The sequence below is a fragment of the Heterodontus francisci genome, chromosome 40 (assembly GCF_036365525.1).
Source record: "Heterodontus francisci isolate sHetFra1 chromosome 40, sHetFra1.hap1, whole genome shotgun sequence".
NCBI classification, from domain to species: domain Eukaryota; kingdom Metazoa; phylum Chordata; class Chondrichthyes; order Heterodontiformes; family Heterodontidae; genus Heterodontus; species Heterodontus francisci.
In genome coordinates this window covers 18,951,359-18,978,538 of record NC_090410.1, presented here as the reverse complement: position 1 = coordinate 18,978,538, position 27,180 = coordinate 18,951,359, and the positions used below count along the sequence as shown (strand labels likewise).

Genomic DNA, 27,180 nt, shown 5'->3' with positions numbered 1-27,180 from the left:
TTGCCAGACAATATTTATAATACATTGCTGCATGAATTAAATATGAAAAATCAATCTTCAAATACAAGTCTTTTTAAAAAGATATTACCCAGTTCAAAAAAACAAAGGCAAATCAGAGGCAAAACAAAATCTTGATCAAAATGTAAATTGCTGTGCATTCAGCCCTGCAGCCTGTCATTTCCTGATCCATGTTATATAGTCACACAATAGTTGGCGTAAGTAGTCTGCTAGATTGAGTTTCAGCACCGTAGCTTCTTGTTTGATGTTTTGATTGGTGCAGGTTGACTTCTGACAGTGCCAAAAAAAGGTGACAGATTGCCCATGGCCAGATGCTGCACAGCGAAGGCAGCAGAGCAGCATTTTGTCAGGCGACAGATGGACGATGGGCTGTTTTGGAAGACACCGGTGCCTTGCCCTGGGTCTAACGAGGGCTTCTGTCGATAGTTAAGTTGACTGCTGTGATTCATGAATATCATCAACTTTGCTGAAATTACCTGTAGCATATGCAGTACAAGGGCATTGTACAAGGCACAATCTGCAAGTGGACGAGGACTACAATATAAATATACACACATGTATCTGAAGAGCAAGGCGACGACTTATTTTCAACACTGGACGACGTCAACTCTTTGGATTCACAAATGCTTTCCAATGACAAATGGATGTATTGCAGGCTTGTACTGAGGTACAGTTCTACAGATGTTACTGCCTTCCAGTAGGTCACACTGCCTTTTTCAAGTGTGAGCTCAAACAGGAAATTTTGCCATGTTACTCATGTTGGAGGCATAATAGCTAAATCAGATCCTCACCTTACTGGACATAAATATACACACACTCCCAAATATAGTTCACTGGATATTGGACACAAGCAGGGACCCTCTAGAGTCTAAGGGCAAATGCCCAACTGTAGTGCCTTTCTGGTACCCTTTTCTGTCCTGCATAACTCAGACCTACACTGGCCAGTGCATTTACTAACCACGCCATTTGAAACACAGTACTTCCGAAAATTTAAGGGAGAAACAATTTTTCTCATCTTTAATTGGAACCAGCTTTTGGTTGGTCTAATGCAGAATTTCCACTTTACAAGTGCTTCAAGTCCATTCTATCACATGCCTGCATTTCATAAGATTATCTGGTAAAGCTTACAGAAAGCAAAAAACGTTATTTCAATATTAAACACCATGAGAGTCACTCTTTTATCAAACATACTGATTATCACAGGCAGTGATGGCTAGGCTTTCAGTATCAAGTAGAGTGGATTGACCAAATGGCAAAAAAGTATTTAAAAGATGGAAATAAATTCCCCATAAATTGAAAGAGAAACAATGCACATATGAGTGTGATTTCATGACTACAGTCTCAACTACTACATACTATATGCCCAGATCCCTTCTTGAAGTTTATGACTTAATTTAAATTTAAAGATTATTGCAATTATTCCCAAATCCAGTGCAGACACAGACACTTTTAAAAAAAAAAGTATAAAAGGAACTCAGATTGAATTACAAGGATTCTGAGCAATAGATGAGAAGAATTGTTGGGTATTGTGCAGCTCCTCTAGATGCTGGTGTGGACACCCAGATGTTGGCACCTCGCTGATCAGCTGATGGCCTTGGAATTTCTCCGCTTGGGGCGAACAGGGTCTGTAGTTCAGAAGACAGGGAGATTGTTTACTTTTGTAGTGCAACATTGGAACAGGAGTAGGCCATTCAGCCCCTTGAGCCTGGTCTGGTGTTCTTTCTTCATAACAAGATGGATAGATATCTCCACCTTTTCAGGCTGACATACATGCAGGCAAGAGGATGTCTTTTTCTCGTAGAGGGCCCAAGCTCAAGTACTTAAATCTTCCTTCCTGAAAAGATGTAGGCTTCTCAAATTTGCTTTGCAAGTGGCTGGGACAAAGGCCGTGCCCCTCCCCCACCCTGTTACGGTCGAGTCTGTAGTCTGGCAGCAGGTTGGATCACTGACATTTAAAAAATGCTGGGGAGGACAGCAGTGTCATCAGTAAAACAGATGAGAATATCACCTGCACAAGACAATATTCTGTGCTGCACTCCTGCAGCTTGCCTGCTGATGATACGTGGGTTGGCCTCATGGCTGCAGCAAGGAGTTTCATAGTCAGAAAAGAAAACAGAAGGACTTGCAATTCTACAGAGCCTTTCCCAACCTCAGGACGTGCCAAAGCTCTTTACAGTGAAGTATTTTTTAAGTGTAGTCATTGTTGCAAGCTAGAAACATCGCAGTTAAATTGCACAAAACAGCAATGTGATAATGACTAGATAATCTGTTTTGCTGATGAAGGTTGAGACATAAAAATTGGTCAGGACACCGTAGAACTCCCCTGCTCCTCTTCAGTGCAGCGGGATCTTTTGCACCCAGAGAGAAGACGGGCCTGAGGTTTAACGTTGAATTCAAAAGACGGCACCGCTGACAGCGCAGCACTCCCTCGGTACTGCATTGGGATCGTCAGTCTAGATTTTGTGCTTATGTCACTGAAGTGGAACTTGAATCCATGAACTTTTGATGTAGAAGCGCGAGTGCTTGCTACTGAGCTATGGCTAACAGTGAGATAAGGGGCACCCTGCCTCATCAGAAAAGTGAAAGGTGAATGCGTGTGTTTCAATGCATCAGTAAAGGTCATTTGCTTGACCATAGGAAGCAGGCTGAAAATCTATTCTGCCTCCAGGCAAAGCCTCAGAGCAGGTATAATTGTGCTGTTACAGTGACACACAGACACACACGCACGCAAACACGCACGCACACAGAGTATTCTCTCCAAAAAAATATCCTCACATGGGTAGATTGGAGAATTTAGAGCTGTTCTCCTTGGAGAAGAGAAAGTTGAGAGGAGATTTGATAGTCGGTTTCAAAATCATGAGATCTGGACAGAGTAGATAGGGAAAAACTGTTTCTATAGGTGGAAGGGTCAAGAACCAGAGGACACCAATGTAAGGTGAATGGTAAAAGAACCAAAAGCGACATGAGGAAATTTAAAAAAAAATGCAGCTAATGATGAGGATCTGGAATGCAATACCTGAGAGGTAGAAGCAGATTCAATCATGGCTTTCAAAGGGGAATTGGATAATTATCCGAAGGCAAAAAATCTGCAGGGCTCCAGGGAAAAGGCGGGGGAGTGGGACTAGGTGAGCAGATCCTGCAGACAGTCAGCATGGACACGGTGGGCCGAAGGGCTTCCTTCTATGTTGTAATAAATTCTATGAGTTTTATAATTTTATGAAGCTAGTTTGGTCTGACCATGGATTTTTGGAAAAACTGGCAGTGAAAACCATGAATCCACTGGTGAGCTCCACTGGTGGCACAGTAGGTAAATGAATGGCACGGCATAATACTCAAACATACAGGAAGGATCCTAGGGTTGATTTGAATGCTGAGTTAGTTGATGTCACTTGGGGCAATCCAATTGACCAGGGTTCTTGCTCCAGATTGTTATTCGGTGACCCCTGATGCAAATACATATAATGCATGCAAGTCGAGTGAGGAATGAAAATGTGCTGAGTTGTGATCCTTCTTACAGATGGATTGCCTGACAACATTCACTGCCCAGGCTACATATTAAGAAAGGCCATGTGGTGGTATACCAAAATATGCTAGTGCCCACATCAGTATCCCAAGAGTCAGAGTTATACAGCACAGAAACGGGCCCTTCGGCCCATCGTGTCTGTGCTGGCCATCAAGCACCTATCTACTCTAATCCCATTTTCCAGCACTTGGCCCATAGCCTTGTATTCTATGGCGTTTCAAGTGCTCTTCTAAATACTTCTTAAATGTTGTGAGGGTTCCTGCCTCTACCACCCCTTCAGGTAGTGTGTTCCAGATTCCAACCACCCCTCGGGTCAAAGATATTTTCCTCAAATTGCCTCTAAACCTCCTGCCCCTAAACCTCCTGCCCCTTACCTTAAATCTATGCCCCCTGATTATTGACACCTCCGCTAAGGGAAGAAGTTTCTTCCTATCTAACCTATCAATGCCCCTCATTGGTATACTTCAATCAGGTCCCCCCTCAGTCTTCTCTGCTCCAAGGAAAACAACCCTAGCCTATCCAGTCTCTCTTCATAGCTGAAATGCTCCAGTCCAGGCAAAATCCTTGTGAATCTCCTCTGCAGCCCTCTCCAGTGCAATCACATCCTTCCTATTGTGTGGCAACCAGACTGTACACAGTACTCCAGCTGTAGCCTAACTAGTGTTTTATACAGCTCCATCATAACCTTCCTGCTCTTATATTCTATGTCCTGGCTCATAAAGGAAGTATCCCATATGCCTTCCTAACCACCTTATCTACCTGTGCTGCTGCCTTCAGTGATCTATGGACAAGTACACCAAAGGTCCCTCTGTACTTCTTAGGGTCCTACCATCCATTGTATATTCCCTTGTTAGTCTTCCCAAAATGCATCACCTCAAGGCACCAACAAGGCAGCACTTAAGAGTCGTAGAGTTATTTACAGCATAGAAGGAGGCCATTCAGCCTATTGACTCCATGCTGGCTCTCCGTGGAGCAATACAGTCAGTCCCACTCCCCCGCTCAATCCCCATAGACCTGCAAGTTTATTTCCTTCAACTGTCCATCCAATTTCCTTTCAAAATCATTGATGGTCTCCGCTTCCACCGCCCTCGTGACAGCGAGTTCCAGGTCATTACCATTCGCTGAGTAAAAACGTTTTTCCTCACATTCCCCTACATCTCATGCCCAAAATCCTCAATCTGTGTCCCCGAGTTCTTGTAACATCAGTAAATGGAAAGGAGGGAGAAAACCAGGGAAAATTTTGTTTTCCTATCCAAATCCATATCAATTTTCCACTCCCTATAATACTAGCAGTTGACCCTGATCATTTAATTTACATTTAGATGAACAGACTCATTTTGGCTATACTTTGCTTTACACCACAGCTTTATCATGCATACATCTGCATCCACAACCCTCTCCCCTAGAGTATCGTAATTAAAATTGGATTTTAAACAAACATTGTAATCTAGAAGATGAAGCAGGAGTGAAGGCAAATAATTAACTCATATTACAGTTAAAGTTTCACAACCTTCCTGACAGAAGACAAAAGAAAAACTAGCGACCAAGAATAGCAGAGAAAAAAGTGGAGGTAAGATTTAAAAAACATAAATACCAAGTAGTCACAGCACAAGTGAGACCAAAGCAAAAACACAGAGGGAGAGGGACGGACAAGAGACTTGGCCCCATTCTACATCATATTCTAAAATGCCACAAACGGTTGTACTGAGGAGACATTGATATGTAATTAAGCACTTGTGGCTATAACTACCCATGTCTTTCATCTGGAAATGAAAAGGTCCTTTGGGGAATCAGTCTCTAACACTGTGGTTATAGTACCAGCAGTCTTTAAACTATCGTAATCTTAACTGCACAGCAGGTCTGTCATTGCTGCTGCTCTCGGCAAACCCCAGTCTTTTTCAGGAGGCCCGAGGGGATGGTGTGTGCTCAGAAAGACTCCCTGGGTGCCACAGGACAACAGATGGGAGGTGGGAGGCGAGGCAGAAGGCTTGCAGTAATGCAGGCCACACATACTATTGTAGGCATGGTCATTTCAGAGAAGCTCAGATTACAGAACATGGGGCAATGCACAACCCATCCCCTGCACGCATTACCCCCCCACCCCGATAAACCTCTGCTTTGTAAATATTGTGCTGCAGGTATTGTGGAATTGAAGGCAGTGGTATCAGACAGATGGGATATAGAGCCTTACTGCGGGCTTTAACCCTTTACAGACTTCTAGATATCTGCAGCATAAACAAATACAAGATTTTGTTTTCTGGTTTTCTCTCCTCCTCTCCTGAAGGTGCTGAATCTTGCTGGACCCAGCCGCCTGTTCCTCACCCAAGTGGGCACGCTTCATGTCTGCAGCTGACTAGAAACCTGGGGTTCACCCGCCACCTACAAATAAACAGCCAGTTCAGACCCAAAGAAATACAGGTCTACCAATCTGGTATTCAAACCTTCAGATTCAGCAAAATAAAGACAGGGAGCTTCTCTCAGGCTGTCTTGTATCTGGGTTTCTGCTATGCCCACAGAGAATGGCACATGATTCCCAAAGTGAAAGGGAGTGATAATCAAAGAGGTCATTCTATATAGAGATAGCAACAGAAAAGCAGAAGCACTTTTAGTGAAATGGCTTCTTGAGAATCTCAAACTAGTGTGTAGCCATGTAGAATTATCGGAGTTCAAGATTCAGCATTTGAATCAGCAAAGTGTCTCCGGCATCAACAGCACCTAATTAATCTGTTCACTCAACTTTTCAGAGTGTTTAACAACTTTTTTGGGTATTCTTTCAGTGACAAATACACCTGTAATTTTCATCATGGTTACACAGTGAACCAAAAAGTCTGGACTATTCATCAGATCAGTTAGGTCTAACGTTTCAGTTCTGATGAAAAGTCATCGACCCAAAGCATTAACTCTGCTGCTTTCTCTGCAGATGCTGCCTGACCTGCTGAGTATTACCAGCAGTTTAAATTTTTAATTCAGATTTCCAGCATTTGCAGTATTTTGCTTTTGGACCAAATAGTCCCTCATTCTGAAATTTCGATAATTTTAAGTTCTTTCAGGAGAAAGTTTGAAAATGCCTTGTGAATAGAGGACAAAACAATTTTTTTTAAAAGTAGCTGTACAACAAAGTGGTCCAATTCACATGGGCACCAACACACTATCCTGTAGCGATACAGCGATGGTTTTACCTGCCAGAGAAAGGTGCAAACCCCTCTCCCTCCCACACAACATAGTGATGCTTCCTCACTGTAAAAAGTTGGAATGCCACTTTATTTAGGTGGGTTGAGGAAAGGGGAAGAAATACTTTCCCCTCAGCAACCCAAGCACCCTTTGACTGAAACTGCCCAGCACAACTCATGCCAGGACGGTCGGGTGGATTCTGCTCATTAACAAATTAAATATTCTATAATCAAACATCGTCGGGCACTACACCACCACGTTACAGAGACACAACTGCCACTTTACTACTACAAAATACAAAAGCAGAAAAGGTGCAAATACCTTCACATGGTGACCTTCCATATACCGTGTTGCGTCCCTGAACAGACGGTACATAATGAATCCATGTGGATCCACACTGTCAATAAGTGGATATGCCGTCTGTAAAAGAAAAGCATGTAGAGCTGTCAGTAACCGGAATATAGATTCAAGTTCAGATCAACAACAGATCAGAAGTGAGGCAATATAAACCCGTCCGCAACATGCAAATGCCCTTTTTAACTACCACAAGTATGTGTTATCTGAAACGCAAACATAAACATGATTTCATATCATGCATGACTGGTGCTAGGGTATGCAGCCACCTGCAATCAAGAAACAAACGTGTTGGAATTCGCCAATGGCAGCAACTAGGAAGACCGTGTGTTTTCCAAGCCACTCGCCTCAATAAAAAGGACTGCAAATTTACCTCGCCAGCTGCATAAGACCCATGAGTTGGGACATGGGGCCACGAGCACCTTCAAAGATACTGCCCAGACATCTAACAAAGGTGCAGGTCGCCTCAAATGATGTTCACAGCTAGTCCGACACCACGGTTCTCAACACACTGAGAACTGCCACCCCAGGATCTTCAGAGGCCCTAATCAATAATGTAGGTTACGCAGCCTGTACACTAAGAGATGCAACAAGGAGAATCTGCGCTAGAGTAGGAAGTAGGAATCATGGGACCATACAACACAGAAGGAGGCCATCATACCAGCTCTTTGAAAGAGTTATCCAATTAGTCCCATTCCCATGTTCTTTACCCATAGCCCTGCAACTTTTTCCCCCGTTAAGTATATATCAATTCCCTTTTGAAAGTTACCATTGAATCTGCTCCCACCACCCTTTCAGGAAGGGAATTCCAGATCATCAGGATAGAGCATGGCCACCCAACCTGAACCCGACTGGGCCCGATGACGTGTCGGGTTGGGTCGCTCTTCCAGGTCCAGCATTTGGACTCGGGTTGGTCACAGTGACAGCAAGGTGGGAAACGTGCATTTGGACTCCGCACTAGTCTGCAGTGAGTGATTCCATCCAAGGTAAGAGCACAACCTCGAATATAATCAACTTTATTCCGGTGGTCGGGTCGGGTGCGGGGAAAAATCAAAGGACTCGGGACAAGTCGGGTTTCATTTGCAGACCTGAGCAGGCCTTTACATCAGGACGCATTATGGAAAAAAATTCTCACCTCCCCTCTGGTTTTTTTTCCAAGCACCTTTGGCCTGTGTCCTCTGGTTACTGACCCTCCTGCCAGTGGAAAAGCTTTTTCTTTCCAACTTCAAGAAGAATTTGGCAATTTACAAATAAGTATCCTATTATATGTTTTAAAAATGCTTTAAAAAGAAAAATCACAGTGCAGACCTTCTATGTCAGGTCTCCTTGCCTCGAGGTCACTCCAGTGACCGCACTGACTGGAAGGAACCAAAGTGGCCTGTAGCAGTTGAATTCATCACAATGAAGGCAAAGCAGCTTCAAAATAATGAGCCAGCGCTATCAAATCCAGGGAAAAAATTACTTCTCCTACTAAAAAGATCAGGACAGCACACTGTACAAGAATGCTGCTCTAGCTTTGCTTCTGCTCCAAGTGGAACTAAAAAGCAGCAAGCAGTAATCTGCAGAGGCATGGTAATGTTTAGTTTAGTTTAGAGATACAGCACTGAAACAGGCCCTTTGGCCCACCGAGTCTGTGCCGACCATCAACCACCCATTTATACTAATCCTACACTAATCCCATATTCCTACCACATCCCCACCTGCCCCTATATTTCCCTACCACCTACCTATACTAGGGGCAATTTATAATGGCCGATTAACCTATCAACCTGCAAGTCTGGGAGGAAACCGGAGCACCCGGAGGAAACCCATGCAGACACAGGGAGAACTTGCAAACTCCACACAGGCAGTACCCAGAATTGAACCTGGGTCGCTGGAGCTGTGAGGCTGCGGTGCTAACCACTGCGCCACTGTGCCGCATGGATGTATGAAACATCTTTCAGATGACATGTTAAACTGAGGCTCCATCTCCTCTCCCAGGTGGACAAAAAAGATTACATGGCACTAGCTTGAAGAGCAGGGAAGTTAAAATAAAGAAAATGATTTACCTGGTTATTATCTCACTGCTGTTGGTAGGAGCCTCCTGTGTGCAAATTTGCTGCATTATAACAGCGACCACACTTTCCCCCCCAAAAAAAGCACATAATTTCAACATAACTTCCTTGCTCTTGTACTCTATGCCCCTACGAATAAAGCCTAGGATACTGTATGCTTTATTAATCGCTCTCTCAACCTGTCCTGCCAACTTCAATGACTTATGCACATATGCACCTAGGTGCGGCACAGTGGCTAGCACCGCAGCCTCACAGCTCCAGGGACCCGGGTTCAATTCTGGGTACTGCCTGTGCGGAGTTTGCAAGTTCTCCCTGTGTTTGCGTGGGTTTTCTCCGGGTGCTCCGGTTTCCTCCCACATGCCAAAGACTTGCAGGTTGATAGGTAAATTGGCCATTATAAATTGCCCCTAGTATAGGTAGGTGGTCGGGAAATATAGGGACAGGTGGGGATGTGATAGGAATATGGGATTAATGTAGGATTAGTATAAATGGGTGGTTGATGGTCGGCACAGACTCGGTGGGCCGAAGGGCCTGTTTCAGTGCTGTATCTCTAAATAAAAAAATAAAATAAAAAATAATTGGCTATGAAGTCCTTTGGGACGTCCTGAGGTTGTGGAAAGGAACTATATAAATGCAAGTCTTTTTTTTTTTAACGTATTCTGTATAACAATGGTTCTAAATCATTATCATTGGAATTAGGTACAAAACAGGAAATATGGAATAAAAAGTGTTTGCATACTGCAGTTTGTTAGCAAGAAAAGCAAGTAGCAATTAGCAAAGAAACCTGTCCTTCTGCATCGGACAGGCAGAAACCTGCCAGGCAGGTGCAAATTCATCACTACCTACTCCGGAACAAGTATATCGGATTTGCTTCATTTAATTTCAAACTATGCCCGAAAGAACATTCCCGAAATTTAACCAGTTGAGACTGCCTCATGTGGAATTTGATCTGGTGCAAGAGTTTTTTCTCGTCTCACATTTACACATTATTTATCAGAGTCAGAAATTTTCCAAATATTAACTATATTCCAAACAGTGTGGGTCTTTGGGTAACCTCAGAGTCCGAAAGCTGTTGGTACAAACCCCACTCCGGAGATATATAGACATTAGCCAGGCTAACGCTCCAGCACGAAGGGAGCGTTGCACTGTCAAAAGTGCCATCTTTCAGATGAGTCATTCAACTGAGGCCCCAATTGTCCTCTCAGGTGGACCTAAAAGATGGCACTAGGTAAAGAGCGCAGGGGAGTTCTCCCCAGTATCCAGGACAATATTTATCCCTCACCCAACGTCACAACAACAGGTTATCTTGTCATCTTATTGAGTTTCCTACATTACAACAGTGACAACACTTCAAAAGTAATGTTAATTGGCTGTCAACACCAACGATGTCCTGAGATTGCAATAGGTGCTATACAAATATGTAGATAGGAGATTCATTTTGGTAGGAAGAACATGGAGAGACAATATAGAATAAAAGGGTACTATTCTAAAGAGGGTGCCGGAGCAGAGGGACCTAGGTGCATATGTACATAAGTCATTGAAGTTGGCAGGACAGGTTGAGACAGCGATTAATAAAGCATACAGTATCCTAGGCTTTATTCGTAGGGGCATAGAGTACAAGAGCAAGGAAGTTATGTTGAACTTGTATATGACACTAGTTCAGCCTGAGCTGGAGTATTGCGTCCAGTTCTGGGCGCCGCACTTTAGGAAAGACGTGAGGGCATTGGAGAGAGTACAGAAAAGATTCAGGAGGGTGGTTCCAGGGATGAGGTATTTCAGTTATGAAGATAGATTGGAGAAGTTAGGACTGTTTTCCTTGAAGAGAAGGCTGAAAGGTGATTTGACAGAGGTATTCAAAATCATGAGGGGTCTGGACAGAGCAGATAGAGAGAAACTATTCCCACTCATGAAAGGATTGAGAATGAGAGGGCACAGATTTAAAGTATTTGGTAAGAGAAGCAAAAGTGACATGAGGAAAAACTTTTTCCACAGAGAATGGTTAAGGTCTGGAATGCGCTGCCTGAGAACGTGGTGGAGGCAGGTTCAATTGAAGCATTCAAAAGGGAATTAGACAGTTATATGAAAAGGAAGAATGTGCAGGGTTATGGGGAGAAGGCAGGGGAATGGAACTGAGGGAACTGCTCTTTCGGAGAGCCAGTGCAGACATGATGGGCCGAATGGCCTCCTTCTGCACTGTAACAATTCTGTGATTGAGAGATAATTTTGTGCTGTCTTACAGCGATTCCAAATCACAGGTGCAGACCTCGACTCCCAACACAGGAAGCAAACCTCCTGATGCACTGTTCCACTGCCCACCTGGGTATTCTAGTTGGGAGGTTTGCTTGCAAATTGGGTTGTGAGGCCTGACATGGGTATAGCAATGTTCTACCCAGGAGAGATACAAGGCAAGCAATTTAACTGGAGTGATCACTTCTGAGTTCAGGATTTGCTCCAAGGACCATTGTTTTTGTTCAAACTGCTACAGATTTTAATGGAATGTTGTGGCATGATCACTGATTAAAGCGAGCCAGAACTTTCTGGTACGGCATCTGGGCTCTTACGATACAGAGCTGTCACCTAGCAGAGTTTTTGGCTGGCTCGCAAAGAATTTGCGAGGCGGAGGGCAGGAGAGAGAGAGAGAGAGAGAGAGAGAGAAATGCAGAGCTGAAGGAGGGGAAAGAGACAAGAAAAACAAAAGACACATACACAAGGGGAAGGGTGAAGAGAGAAAATAAAAACACAGACAAAGAAACAAAAGTGAGGCGTAATAATAAGATTTTCTAGTCCCACTGTCCCTCAACCATTCACTTGGGCTAAATCAGGACATGTGAAACCTCGAAATCCTGTTCAACAGAGTTGAGCTTCAAGTCCACATAAAATACATCAAGGCACTTCCAATCTCTCCGTAACACCACCGACCTATCTCTGCACCTACCTCAACCCCTCACCAGTGTTGCCGAAACTCTTTTGTTATCTCCACATGCAACTTCAACATTCTCTTTGTTAGACTCCCATTTGCAATCCTCCATAAACTTCACTAAAATCCTTTCCGAAGGAATCATTCCCTCCACAACACCCTGGTCCACTCCTCCATCACCCTGACAGCTCATCCCCTTCCCATGCAATCGTAGGAGGTGTAATACCTGTCCTTTTACCTCCTCTCTCCTCACCATCCAAGGCCCCATACACTCCTTACAGGCGAAGCAGCAATTTACTTGTACTTCTTTCAATTTAGTATACTGAATTCGCTGCTCACATTGCGGACGTCTCTACATTGGGGAGACCAAATGTAGATTGGGTGACTGCTTTGCATTCCGAAAGCATGACCCCAAGCTTCCGGTTGCTTGCCATTTCAACACACACCCCTGCTCTCATGCCCACATTTCTGTCCTTGGCCTGGCGCAGTGTTCCAGTGAAAATCAACGCAAGCTCGAAGAGCAGCACCTCATCTTTCGATTAGGTACTCTACAGCCTTGTAGATTCAACATTGAATTCAACAATTTCAGAGCATAACTGGCCTTTTTTTTATATTTCTCACTTTTAAAATTTTTTTTTAAACCATGTGCCTGTTTTTCATGTGCTGTTGGACAGAGCTGCTCAGTACTCTGCCATTAACACTCTCTCTGGACTAATGCTTTGTCTTTCACCACTAGCATTAACACTCTCTTTGCCTTTGTCCAATGACATCTTTGTTACTTAATCTCTCCTGCCCTCTGCCCTATCACACACGTTCTGTTTTGTTCTCTTCCCCACCGCCTCCCCCACTTGCTTAAAACCTAATTTTCTAACCTTTGCCAATTCTGATGAAACGTCACAGACCTGAAACGTTAACTGCTTCTCTCTCCACAGATGCTGCCAGATCTACTGAGTATTTCTAGCATTTCCTTTTTTATCCAATAAACTTCAACTTGTCCATAGCTCAGATGCCAGGTGCCCATTCTGTAGCAAGTTCTGTTCACTCTTAAACATCGTTTTTTGCTAACTTACACTGGCTTCTCATCTTCCAATGCACTGAACCACTACATATATTTCATTTTATTAATGAATCACCATGAAAGGGAATTAATCAGCTGGCTACATACTGCATGGATGCTAAAACAGAGCTCAACAAAATCCAGGCAAAAGCAGGATTGTATCAAATTAAAATTGGACTCATTGTTTCCTCTCAGTGACTGATGGTAAAGGGGCGAATAGCTGGATGGCGTTAGCTTTTCACAACAGGAATGTAGTTGCCAGCCTTTACTCTTTTAAAATAAGCTCTCATCAATTAGCAAGCAATTCAAAGCAAACTGTCCCAATGCAGCAAGTGTCCAGTCCTTATTCTTCTCTTATCAACTGGATGGCACATTCCAATCAAGCTTTTAAAATCAGTGCAGGCTGACCAAAGCACATTATCAACACAGTAGATTTCACTTGAGTGGACACTCAAAGAGGTCATTTCTCTTAAGCAAATACAAATAGGCTGATCCAAACTATTTGCATGAAATGATCACATTTAAGGGGCTTTTGCACTGCAGCACTGGTTTCAGACAGTGGCACTGCACTGACCTGATGCTGCTGTTTTGCATTTAATATCCACTCCACTGCCATTCTCTAGCCAATGCCAGGCTGAAGAGGGGCCTGTGAACTTAGCAGTAGTAAGAGCCATAAAACAATGAGTCTCTGCCAGCACGGGAGAAAGCCAAATTAGGCAGTTTGTATATCAAACTGCAATCAATGGTGAAAGAATCGCGCATTTGCTGGTTAGCCGCAGCTCTTAAAATGTAAAAGCACCTTCCAACAGTATATTCAACAGTGGCAAATCCTAGCAAACTAGTCTCTCATCTCAGCGTTTGGATTTTGAAGTATTTATAGTGAAAATTATATATTTCTTTTACAATATGGATGGTATCACATAACTTTAACTAAATACCAGATTTAGCAGATTGACTTACAAAATTCTGGTGACTGCGCTATTCAGAAATAAGAATTCAACAGTAATGAAGGTGATGCAGTTATTTTGCAGTTTTGACTGGCAACCTGTTGCCTTTTAAAAAAACAAATCCAAAAATAGTTAATTCTTTCCAAGCCAATTTGCCCCTCCTCACATTCCAGCTGAGATCTGCTAATTCACCATAGATCTGGGATTGATCCTGTTCACCTACTCATTGCTCAGTTACTCAGGGTCTCATTCACAGGAACAAGGTTAAAGGAGATAAAACATCATTATCAAAAATATTGCATGAAGCATTGTTAACCACGTGTAGTGCAGTCAGAGAATGCATGATTCACTCACCATGCCCGTTTCTGTGGTGAAGATAACAATTTCATACAGCGGAGCCAACTGCTGGAAAAAGTAGTCTATACCTGGCCTCTTCTTAAACCGCCAGCCTGTGACTAACTTAAAAGAAAGATAAAGGGACAGAGTGAGTCAATTAAAACAGTACTAACAGTAAATGTTTATAAAGTTTAGTTGCAGCCTTGGCTCAGTGGTGGCATGCTTGCCTGAGTCAGAAGATCAACCCCACCCCACAGACCTGAGCACATAATCTAGGCTGACCTTCAGAAGAGCAGTACTGAGGGAAAGCTACACTATGGGGGGTACCGTCTTTTGGAAGGGAAGTTTAAACCAAGGCTTGGTCTACCCTCACTGGTGGATGTAAAAGATCCCAAGGTGCTATACAATGAAAAGCAGGGAGTACTCCCAGTGTCCTGGACAATATTTATTCCCCAACTAACATTACTAAACCAGATTATCTTGCTATTTATCTAGAGTAGCAAATACACCATCATCTGGGGGAAAAAGCATCTCAAATGACCCAGATTCAGCAATACAATATCAGATTCAAGGATATTGTTAAACTGAAGTGTGAGCACACAGACTAGTTGGTGATACGCAGAGGCAAATGCAGGAACAGACCAGGATTAGATTAGATTAGAGATACAGCACTGAAACAGGCCCTTCGGCCCACCGAGTCTGTGCCGAACATCAACCACCCATTTTGAGTATTCAAGCTTTGTTTCTGTGGGTCACTTAATGCATTTCATGGAGCCTTATGGCCACATATGAAGTTTAAATTCACTTTCCCATAAATTTGCATTTTCTCAAGATGTGGATACTAACAAATCTTTATTTTCCTCTTTAAGATATCTATCTAATAGACTACAACGCGAACACTCCTTTCCTGAACAGCTAGACAATGAAATTCGCACAGGACAACCAAGAAGTATAAGCAAGGAAGAACTACAAATACAAAAATAAAAAAGTTGCCCCGGCTTCAAGGACTGAACAACTGGGGAACACATGGAGGCCATGAGCCATAGTTTAGACACCTCTTGCACAGACGATCAATACCCAGAGCACCACTGCCCAGCATTTATGGAATACAACTGGCCAAGGTTGATTACAATGTTACATCAATATTTTTGAAATCGTGCTCCAGTGTCTTCTGGAGCTAGAAGATCTCACGCAGGTATCTGTTGGATATCTTATCTTCAGATATTCACATTCTCCAAGTGTTAAATAAACTAGGGAAAAATCCAAGGAGTGCAAACTGAAGGTGATACACTGGAAGCAGGCTAGACATGCCAAATGTTTTTTAAAAACTTATCCATACTTCACATTTAACATACAGAAGGACTATACAACACAGCTCTTTGAAATGGAGCCGTGCTTGTATGTGAACAGATCCAATCTGAACCCCGAAGGCAAGTGATGTAATATGTAATCAGGTGGAATGACTCCACATGGTTCACAACATTTGTAAAAATCAATGGAGCAAAACTGCAGTAACTTTTAACAAAGTAAACACAAAGACAACACAATAAAAAGAGCATTTCCAGAAACATAAATAAGAAAGAAAAAAACTCTCATCTTGCCCAAGGACAAATGCTTTCATTATACCTCTACAATGTTGAAAGTACTGTAATACATATCTCTACAATTCCTCCCCTCTGAAGAGCACCATATGGGGAGTCCTCAGCTCCTTTCAACCACCTGCTCCGCACTCAGGTGTTTACAACGGACTGCCCACTCAACAGGTGTGAGTTTCAACAGATACAATGAAACAGTTAGGCACACTGACACAAGGAGTATCGACTGCACAGTCCGTGCTGCCGGGCGATTCTAGACTTAACATGGGTTGGCAGCAGGGGCCCGGCAATTGATCTCAGGACCTCTGTGGGTGTGGGGAGAAACAAAACCAGCCATGGTCCCTGCTCCTAATCCTGACAGAAATTGTGCATGTGATGTTAGTTAAGGAGACTCAGCTTCGATACCCCCATGACCAAATAGACTGCTAACACTCAAGTGATCGGATTAACACACAAAGAATGAGCGCTTTGGCAAAACAGGGATTGTGGAAGTGTTGAACTCAATATGAAGCAATGCCTTCAGGCTGGAAAGAAGCAGAATTAGTAGAGAAAAAGTTGCATCATACCAAATTAGCAGGGTGTTTTCCTGGGACTTGAAATAGTTTCCATTTATGCAAAAAAACCAAAATAGATATTTAAAGAACTTGAAGTGCAAAAGCCAATTTGTGTACAAATCCCCACAAACAATTAGATAAATGACCAGTTTTAGTGATGTTGGCCGAAAGACTAAATACAAAAAAGGCTTTTTTTGACTGGAATAATGAAAGGACATTTTGAACAGTAAGTATTCTCCTTCGACTTTCCTTCCCCTTTGAAGTAATCTTCCCAAACCCACCATTTGCTGTATAAGTGTTCACTGTGGTAAGTGCTGCCGAAAGGTGCTGTATGACCAGGTGTTGAGAGACTTACCGACCATTCTGGGTGCAGCAGCACATCTGTTAACTCTAACACAACAGTATATGGTGGCTGGTAATATGGCTCTTTAAGGGGGTCTGGCAGCAGCTTCTGACTGGTGGGCTCAATTATCATCTGGGGAGAAAAAAGGAATGAATGGAAACGGGTAGGATCAAAGAAACATGCAACAGCTTATGTTACAAGGGAAAATTTGTTTAAAAAAAAACTTTGATCAGTCTAAAGAGGCAGGGAAAGTTTCTTTTCAGAGCATCTCTTCCCACCTATTGATGACAACCTCAATGCCACTGGCTTTCTATTGTTGCACTCACAGATCTGCTGCATGTGAGTCCAACTCCCAGCTGTCATGGGATTATTATACACCTGAACCTTGACGTGCGCCACAGGGCAACTAAACACAGCAGGATCTTAACATTCATCGGTGATAACAAAAATAAGCTCAATACCCCACTAACGGCGGTGGCAGGGCAAGAACATCACCCAGTCAGCCGGCTTTGCTCTCTGCCTCCAGACTGGGAAGAAGCAGGATTAGCAAAAAAAAAAAAGTTCCAACATACCAAATTAGCAGTGTGTTGTCCTGGAACCTGAAATAATTTTCATTTACGCAAAATGGATATTTAAAGAAAGAACTTGTAGTCATATGGTGCTTTTCAGAATGTTAGGTCAGCCAATGAAGTATTTTTGAAGGGCAGACCACTGTTACTACGTAGGGAAGTGGGGAAGCCAATTTGTGTACAAGTCCCCACAAACAATTTGATACATACAAATATACGAATTAGGAGTAGGCCACTCAGCCCCTCAAGCCTGCTCCACCATTCAATAAGATCATGGCTGATCAGATTGTAACCTCAACGCCACTTTCCTGCCTACTCCCAACAACCTTTCACCCCCTTGCTTATCAAGAAGCTATCTACCACTGCTTTAAAACTATTTAAAGACTCTGCTGCCAATGCCTTTTGAGGAAGTGTGTTCCAAAGACTCATGACCCTCAGAGAAGAAATTTCGCCTCATCTCTATCTTAAATGGGCGACCCCTTATTTTTAAACAGTGGACCACTAATTCTAGATTCTCCCACGAGGGGAAACATCCTTTCCACTGTCAAGATCCCTCAGGATCTTATATGTTTCAATCAAGTCGCCTCTTACTCTTCGAAACTCCAGCGAATAAACCCCAGCAGATACAAGCCTAGCCTATCCAACCTTTCCTCATCAGACAATCCGCCCATTCCAGGTATTAGTCTATTGAACCTTTTCTGAATTGCCTCCAATGCATTTACATCTTTCAACGCATTTACACCTTTCCTTAAATAGAGAACAATACTGCACACAGGACTCCAGATGTGGTCTCACCAATGCCCTGCATAACTGCAGCATAACCTCCCTACTTTTGTATTCAATTCCCCTCGCAATAAACGATAACATTCTTTTAGCTTTCCCAATTAGTTGCTGAACCTACATACTAACCTTTTGTGATTCATGCACTAGGACGCCCAGATCCCTCTGCATCTCAGAGCGTTGCAGTCTCTCACCATCTAGATAATATGCTTCTTTTTTATTCTTCCTGCCAAAATGGACAATTTCACATTTTCCCACATTATACTCCATTTGCTAGATCTTTGCCCACTCACTTAACCTATCTCTACCCCTTTGTAGCCTCACATTGTCTTCACAACTTACATTCCTACCTATCTTTGCGTCATCGGCAAAGTTAGCAAACATACCTTTGGTCTATTCGTCCAAATCATTTAAGTAAATGACCAGATAATGTGTTTTAGTGATGTTGGCCATTAGACTAAATACAAAAAACGGTTGGCAGGAATGCCCTTTGGCTCGGGTCTCGGAAAGACCAGGTTTTCAGCCCAGCCACACCCGCCAGTAATGTGATTTCCATATCAGAGGTCAAATGTGTCTCCCCTCGCCCCAACATCTGGGAAGCCGCATGATTAGATCCACTCAGTTTGCTTCAATGTTATCAGTGAAATTGGTTGCACAGCATTAACAAAGTCATTCTACCATTTTCACAGTCACCTGCTAAAATGCAACACCCTTCAACAGTGAATGAAATGATTATTACAAATGGATGTTCTGGTTTTGCCAACAGAATAACATAACATACTTATTACAGATATCGATTCCAACAAGCTTCTTGTACTGGCAGAAGAGCTCCTATTAAGTTCCAATCCACAGAAGTTCATAATATCAATATCCAATTGCACTGTATGGGCTGAAAGTGAGAACCATCCTTTCTTCCCCACACCAAGTGAAATACAAAGTTGGAACTCCAGATTATTGTCTTAAGACCTTCTGTTTCAAATAAAAGTTGCTGCTTTCAGAAATTTTTCAAGGGCCAGAAAGAAATCTGGAAGGAGGAGACTCAAAAAATTAGTGGATTCGCAGGTTTCAGAAACAGTAAACAAAGTGGGATGACTAAAGATGGAACTGGACAGATGATGATAGAGGGATTCCGTAAATGTTACAGTTGCAGGATGCAGTGGCTGACCTAACAGATTAAGGTTTAAGGCGCGAGGGGTAAAGTTTAGAGGGGATGCGCGAGGCAAGTTTTTTTTTTTTTACACAGAGGGTGGTGAGTGCCTGGAACTTGCTGCCAGGGGAGGTGGTGGAAGCAGATACGATAGCGACGTTTAAGAGACATCTTGACAAATATATGAATAGGAAGGGAATAGAGGGATATGGGCCCCGGAAGTGCAGAAGGTGTTAGTTTCGGCAGGCATCAAGATCGGCGCAGGCTTGGAGGGTCGAATGGCCTGTTCCTGTGCTGTACTGTTCTTTGTACATGTTAGGGTGGCAGTGTGTCCAAATTCCACATTGTAAATTGTTACATGTGGAAGCCTGAAGCCATCAAATATTTTCATTGTTGCACAACAGTTTCTCACCATCCTTACAGATATTGACTTGTGATCTTAGAAATTTGCCTGCTGCCTCGTACAGAGCTCAGTACCTGACCATGAATATACTCTGAACTGCAAACACAACTCTGAAACACAAATTTACTGAATATATGTACCATGAAGTTCTGCTTAGTAGTATAAAGATTTGTATACACTTATGTTCTTGATACACCCACCTGTCTGTAATCTTTGAAGTAGCGATATGTCCTTCGTAACTGTTGTACTACTGGAGGATCTACAAGACAGAAGCATTCTTTTGAGTTCATGAACCTTATTCACAACCACTGTTTAATGGGCACATTTCCTCGAAATGAACTGTAAATTAAAGCTTCAGTAAATACTTTACAAACTGTTAGATACCTTGGGATAATACCACATTCAAGCCAGGGCATAAAATTGCATATTATGTTAAAAGTTATCTCAACTTTATTTCCTTTATTTGTTTCTAAGCTACTTAAACTGCTTTAACTACAAGTAACAGTTGAGGTGAATAGCATAGTTTCATTTAAGGGGAAGCTAGATAAGTGAGGGAGAAAGGAATAGAAGACTAAGCTGATATGGGTAAATGAAGAGGGGTAGGGGAGGATCATGTGGAACCAACGTGGATCAGTTGGGCCGAATGGTCTATTTTTGTGCTGTATATTCTATGTAAGCTCTATCACAAGCTGGCTTTTTAGAAAGACTTGCATCTTTATAGTACCTTTCATGGCTACCGAATGTCTCAAAGCATTTTACAGCCAATTAAGTACTTTTCAAACTGTTATAATGCAGGAAACGCGACCACCAACCTGCACGCAGCAAGCTTCCACAAACAGCAATGTGATAATGGCCAGATAATCTTTTTTTTGCAACGTTGATTGAGGGATAAATATTGGCCAGGACACTTGGAGATAACTCCACTTAGTATAGAGTAACAAATTATTGTTGCAATTAAAGAAAAAATCTTTGGAGAAAAGCACACTCTAGAACTGGAAATGTGACTTAAAAATGGTGAAGTGGCAGACCATCCCTCAAGAAGTCAAACAATGAAGAAGCTACCTACCATGATGCAGCTGTGGCTCAGTGGTTACCAATCTTGTCTCAGTTAGAAAGTTGTAGGTGGAAGTCCCACTTCAGAGACTTAAGCACCATAATCCAGGCTGATACTCCAGTGCAGTACTGAGGGAGAACTGCATTGTCGTAGGTGCTGTCTTTCTGATGAGATGTTAAACCAAGATCCTGCCTGCTCTGTCAGACATCGCACTATTTCAAAAAAGAGCAGGAGCGTTCTCCCCAGTGTCCTAGCCAATATTCACCCCTCAACCAACACCTAAAAAGAGATTTATTACATTGCTGCGTGGAACCTTGCTGTGCTTCAACTGGTTGCCATGTTTCCGACATAACAACAACACTTCAACATTACCTCGCTGGCCATAAAGTGCTTTGGAACATCCTGAGGTTGTGAAAGGTGCTATATAAATGCAAATTTGTACGTTCTTAATACAGAGCTAGAGCCCACTTGATCTCAATTGAGACTGCCGTTTGGAACCTACTTGAGGGTGCTGGGTGAAGGATAAAATTGGATTCAGCTGTGGTGGCAGGAGGACTGCCAGCAGCAGCCAATATCTTGAGGAGGGGAGAAAGAGCTTTTCAAAAAGACAAGACTCTCTGAAATACTTGACAAGAGCGAATTTTGTGCCTAGAATTTCTATAGCTGCTTTTACATTGGGCTTTCATGCTGTTGACTCAAGATGTTCGCACAGCTGCTGCCAACCCAGAGAAATGTACTGGATTTGCTAAGGCCACCTGCCCAAGAATGCCCGGCAGTGAACAGGTCGTCCTGGCGGTGGTCTTAGCGAACTGACAAGTTTATTCTGGGGTTGCTGCTGGCTGCACAGCCTCACACATTGGAGGCCAACATCACTAGCCTCTCAGTCAAAGCTTACACATTAACAATGGCCACTTCAACAAGATACTGGAAGATACCAGTGTATGCAGTCAACAATTTAAGGCAAAAGGAAAAATAGATGTCGTTATGCACTGCCATATATCACTTGTTTGTGAGGAAGGAAAAATAATGTGCAATTGCTGTTGCCTTGCATTTCTAAATATGGGTTAATCACACGGCCTTTTGTAAATACAGGTGGAATTAAGTAATATAATTGTGTTGATGGCTGTACATTACTGCCACAAAGGCAAACAATGCTGCTAGAAACTAACTGTAAATGGTAACTAGAGGCAATTCTAAGGATTTAAAATCGTTATGCGATACTTTATTAATGAGGCCATAATGGATCAGTAATCAACTAGGCAACGGGTGAGGCAGATATCGTGTCACATCTCTGGATACTTCAGCTACTGGGATTGCAGCTTTTAATTTAATTTTTGCACTTATTCACTGGTTTTTAATGATTTCTTTACCTGGCTCCCTAAATCTCTCGGCTCTGATACAGTTCCTAGCTTCTTATCATTTAGAAAATATCAGTTCTTTCTTAGCTCCATAGTGGATGACCTCACACTTCCCCAAACTGAACTCTTTCTGCCACAGTTTTGCTCACTCACCTAATCTATCTCAGTAAAAATGTTATAGAATTTGACAATGGTCTGAAAATTCTGAAGGGAACTTTCCCTAATGATTTATTCTCATTAAAAAGATATATAAAAATTGGAATACTCTACCATGTTTAACAACATAACTCTTGATTGTTTATCAATCACTCCTACTCACAACCCTGATTGCTATCTAGTCACGTCTGCCGTGTGTAAATATGTATAAACGCTGGAGGGATTTCCCAGGTTTTCTACAGTTAAATAGCCAGATAACACAGAGAAAGTTAGCCTTCACAGACCATCTAGGCGTGGACTATAGTGTCCTGCCAGCCCATATTGAATTTTAATGGTTGTTTCCATTAATGTGCATACATGCCAATGTACCTTGCCATTCAGATTTAGGATTATCAGTGAATAGAAAGATCTTTTCTCATCTCTACTCAAACATTCAGGTCCACCAAATTCAAATGGGGAAAAGAAATCAGAGCAACAAAGTGGCTCTCTAGAAAACGGAAGGCTGAGGAGTGACTTGATTGAGGTCTTCAAAATTATGAAGGGGCTTAATAAGATAGATGTAGAGAAGGTGCTTCCACTTGTGGGGGAGACCAAAACTAGAGCGTGTAAAGGTAAGACAGTCACCAATAATTCCAATAGGGAATTCAAGAGAACTTTTTTTACTCAAGAGTGGCGAGGATGTGGAACTTGCAACATGGAGTTGGTGAGACGAATAACAGATGCATTGCAGGGGAAGCGAGATAAACAAAAGGGAGAAAAGAATAGAAGGATATGCCGATAGGGATAGAGAAGGAGAGATTTGCATGGAGTATAAACACCTGCCCAGACCAGCTGGGCCAAATGGCCTGTTTCTATGCTGCAGATTCCACGTAAACATAAGTGTGAATAGGAACGGAAGCTCCTGGGGCTTTGTAAGCCAGATAGCAAGGCGGACAGCCATAGTTTGGACATCTCTGTCCTAGGATTGCAAACAACAAATGGCCACATCAGCTAGGTGCTTGAGTGAAATCAACACCCACAAAATGGGAGCCCAGGAATAGTCAATGGGCTGCATTTTATATTTCCGCCACCGATGTAAACGATGGCAGTCCGCCCACACGGACCGCACATTGTGGAGCCGGCACGATATTAAATGTGGCGGCTTATTTAAATGGCCAGGGTGGACCGCACCCACTGTGACATGGAGGGGGTGAGCGGACCGTCCCCGGCAATGGCGTCAGCCGCCCTTGTGCAGGCGCTGACGCCATTTTTAAAGGGCTTAGAGCCCTACATTGCCATTTAAATATTTAAAGGAATACTGATTTTTAAAAATTAAATGAAGTGTTCCTGACCCTCTCCCACCACCCCCTCCCGCAATAAGCATAGAAGTAATTACCTGCCCTCTCCCATCACCCCCAAAAGAATTACCTTGTACTCTCGACCGTCCCACCCCCAAAGTTAATTAGCTTTAAACCTTACCCCTTCCCACCGCGCTCTAGACCAATGAAATTACTCTGACACTGCTCCCCCCGACGTCGCACTGAAAAATGTATCTGCTCCCCCCGCACCACCAGCGTTTCATCTTGGTTCCCGGATGGGGATCCGAAGGCACAGGAATACTGGCTACCGGCACCAATATTGCTCCTGGATGGACGGCGGGAGTGGGTAAGTAATCAATTTGTTTATTTAAATAGATTTAAATATTTAAATGGAGCTCCCGACGCTGAGCAGTGGGGGGGCCGCCACGAGGTCTCGCCACCGCCAGCAATATCAGGCCAGGCCTTCTTGGCATCGCGCCCCACGGCAGGCCTCTGCCAGAGGCATTTTCAGGCCCCCCCACCCCCCGACCCGACGTTGGGTCGGGTTTGGGGGGGGGGGGGGGGGGGGGGCTCGCTCAATGTCTTTTGAGGGAGAAAAGCAAAGCATATTGGGAGAGGAAACATTTCTGTGGATAAGTTTTAGAATTTATTTTAAGAGAGTACTACAATGCAATGCAATTAAACAATTGAAATCTCAGTATTAAACACTGAATAAAACTTAACTTCAGCTTGAGCCTCAAGTTGTGCACCCAGTTTCCTCTCCCACTTGTGTCAATCGCTCAATTCCTTCTCCACTTCCTTGCATTGTTTGATCTTTTTAATTTTGTATTTAGAAAATGAACAAAAGAGTAGCAGTAAGCTTCAAGGTAGCAATGCACTGAGGGTCTCAGATAACCTTCCTAAACCATCACTTGTCTGACATGCTCCTAGTTATCTATTATCCTTATATATAAACAGCTTTACAATAACCACAATAGGTCAGTGCATGGGTGAATAAATACACTGTGAAATAGCAAAAACAAGTGCAAGTGCGCTTAACATCAGCAGGTTTACCCCAGGTTGGTTTGGCATTGTTCAATTCTCATTTTTCCTCCTCAACAGAGTGACTCATGTTTGGGTAATGATCTAAAGGCACTAGTAGCTTTCCAATGCCTTATAGCCAAGCCGCAAGAACCCTTGACGGTTAGTGTTGGTTGACTTTTGTAGGGGTTGGGAAGCGGGTGGTTGGCGATTACACTTGTTCATTCTCACCAAACACACACAAATGCATTTTCCAGAATCAGTGACTTAATAGTGAAGAGCACAATTGCAGTGTGGGACATTCAGTTCAGTCCCAATCAAAGTGAAGCAGAAGCAAGCTTGTCAATTTCCTGCACCTCTTTGCTTCTTTAAAAACCCTGCTCTCCACTCTATACCCAAGCCCAGCTCCTCATTCACTTTTGAAAGCTCCACTCTCCGTTCTGTTATCAAAGCCCCATTCTGTTTTAAAGGCTGTTGTATTTGCATTCCCTTCTGAAAGTCCCACTTACAGGCCGAGAGGCCTGTTCTCAGACTCCTCACCTTCCCCATACTGCTCCTACATGGAAGCATTAATTCTGTGAGTTGAGTGAAAAAGTATTAAAGTGAAGAAGGTAAGCAAGATTCGAAAAGGAAAAGTGAGAAAGAATGGGACGGGGAAGGGTGAGCATGAGAGAAAATCAACACACACAGAAGTCAAGAGTGTAGAGAGATGAAAGTGAGGGAGAGCAGGACCATAATTAATTAGGAGGAAGAAAATCAAGTGAAAGAGGAAGGGGAAATAAAGCAGAGAAAGAAATAAAAGGGGTGAAGGAAAGATCAAAGAGAGAAACAGAAGTAAGGCGAAGTGCAAGAAAAACTGTGAAGGACAGAGAGAACCAATGCAGCAGTGTGAAAAATTGGAGTGAGAGAAGAATAGAAAGAGCTCCAGAAAAACAGAAAATGTGCGCGCAAAGGAGAAAGTGCGCATGAGTGTGCATTCGCATGACAGGAAAGGCTTGCCGGGGGAGGGGGGGGGGGTGGGCAGAGGGGCCTGCAAAAGGAAAGGCACGCAGGGCACGGGATAGAAAATGCAGGTGGGGCGCAAGAGAAAATGCACGTGTGCGAGAGAAAGTTTAAGTTCAGTCAACGTCAGGTTACGAAATGAGGGAACAAATTGTGGAAAGGAATGGGAGCCTTGGCTGATTTGGGTATGCTAAGATATAATGGATTGTGGTAGAGATGGATGGGGCAAAGTATCCAAGAGAGGCAAGATGAAAGGTGGCATGACAAAATGAAAGGTGCCAGGGAGGGGACCAAACAGGACAGAAGGGTCCAAGGCATGATGTGTGCAATCTGGCTGCTGCATTTTCCCATATTTTGACAGCGACTACACTTCAATAATCTTTTGCCTGTGAAGCGCTTTGAGAGATCCTGGCATTGTGAAAGGCACTGCAGCAATGCAAGTTCTTCTTTTAAAAAATGCAATCAGGTCCGGAATGATAAGTAACTGAGATCTTCTTGCTTACTACCACATTATGCGATGCCAATACTCACTGAGTTATCAGGAGAGCTGTCACAGACAATGTTCCCACCAAGCAGGCCTTGCGCTGTAATAAAGTGCGTGCGCATGCCTTGCTGTGAAATAGCATGTGCGCGCAGCCGCACAAAAAAAATTAAAGGGACCGGGCGCTAAGAAAATAGGGGCCGTGCACAACTAAATTTTAAAGGGAACATTGGTCACAGGATAACTGAACAAAGGTGTACACATAGAAGTTAGAGGCTTTTACGATGATGCAACAGCCAATCACAGTGCTGATGTGGCTACAAGAAAATGAGAAAGACTTGCACTTCTAAAATGCCTTTCACAACCTCAGCATAGCCCATAGCTGGTTACAAGCAATGCCACATAGTCACTGCTGTAATTTAGGAAACGTGGCAGTCAGTTTGCTCACAGCAAGGTCCCACTAACAGTAATGTAATAAGGATTAGATAATCTGTTTTAGTGAATAAGGCTGAGGGATCAATATTAGCAAGAACACCAGGGATAACTCCCCTGCTCTTCTCCAAAATAGAACCACCTGAGAGGGTAGGTAGGACCTCAGTTTAACGTATCATTTGAAATATGGCACCCCAACAGTGCAGCACTTCCTCAGTACTGCAATAGGAGTGTCAGCCTGGATTTTTGTGCTCATGTCTTCTGGAATAGGACTTGAACACATAACCTTCTGGATCGGAGACAAAAGCACTACCAGCGAGTTACCAGAATTTAAGTCTTTGCTTCTTGGGCAGTGGCCAGGTGAATGGGGGAGCACTAAACAGGTTTGATGCCTGTTCCGTGCTCACATCTGAGGCACTACTCGTGGCCTCAGCATACCCAAAATCAGCCAAGTCTCCCACTCTTGATCACAGCAACAGCAATTGTGATTTATGAGACAGACCTAGTGTATAAAAGAGTATCTCGGGCTACTTTATGAAGGATGCGGAGCTTTGGGGGCGGTGAGGGTTGGGAGGTGGACAGATAGAGAGAGGAGGAAGTTTGTTCAAAGA

At 43.2% G+C, this 27,180-nt stretch overlaps 1 protein-coding gene across 1 annotated transcript in view; it reads right to left on the bottom strand.

Moving 5' to 3' along the window:
• Positions 1–27,180, bottom strand: part of timm50 (translocase of inner mitochondrial membrane 50 homolog (S. cerevisiae)) — a 168,605-nt gene that overhangs the window by 41,806 nt on the left and 99,619 nt on the right. The window contains exons 4-7 of the mRNA XM_068019158.1: positions 19,969–20,027; positions 16,882–17,001; positions 14,396–14,500; positions 7,034–7,132 (exon numbers count right to left, since the gene is read on the bottom strand). Of these exons, the coding sequence (XP_067875259.1) occupies positions 7,034–7,132; positions 14,396–14,500; positions 16,882–17,001; positions 19,969–20,027 (383 nt within the window). The remainder of the gene's footprint in view (positions 1–7,033; positions 7,133–14,395; positions 14,501–16,881; positions 17,002–19,968; positions 20,028–27,180) is intronic.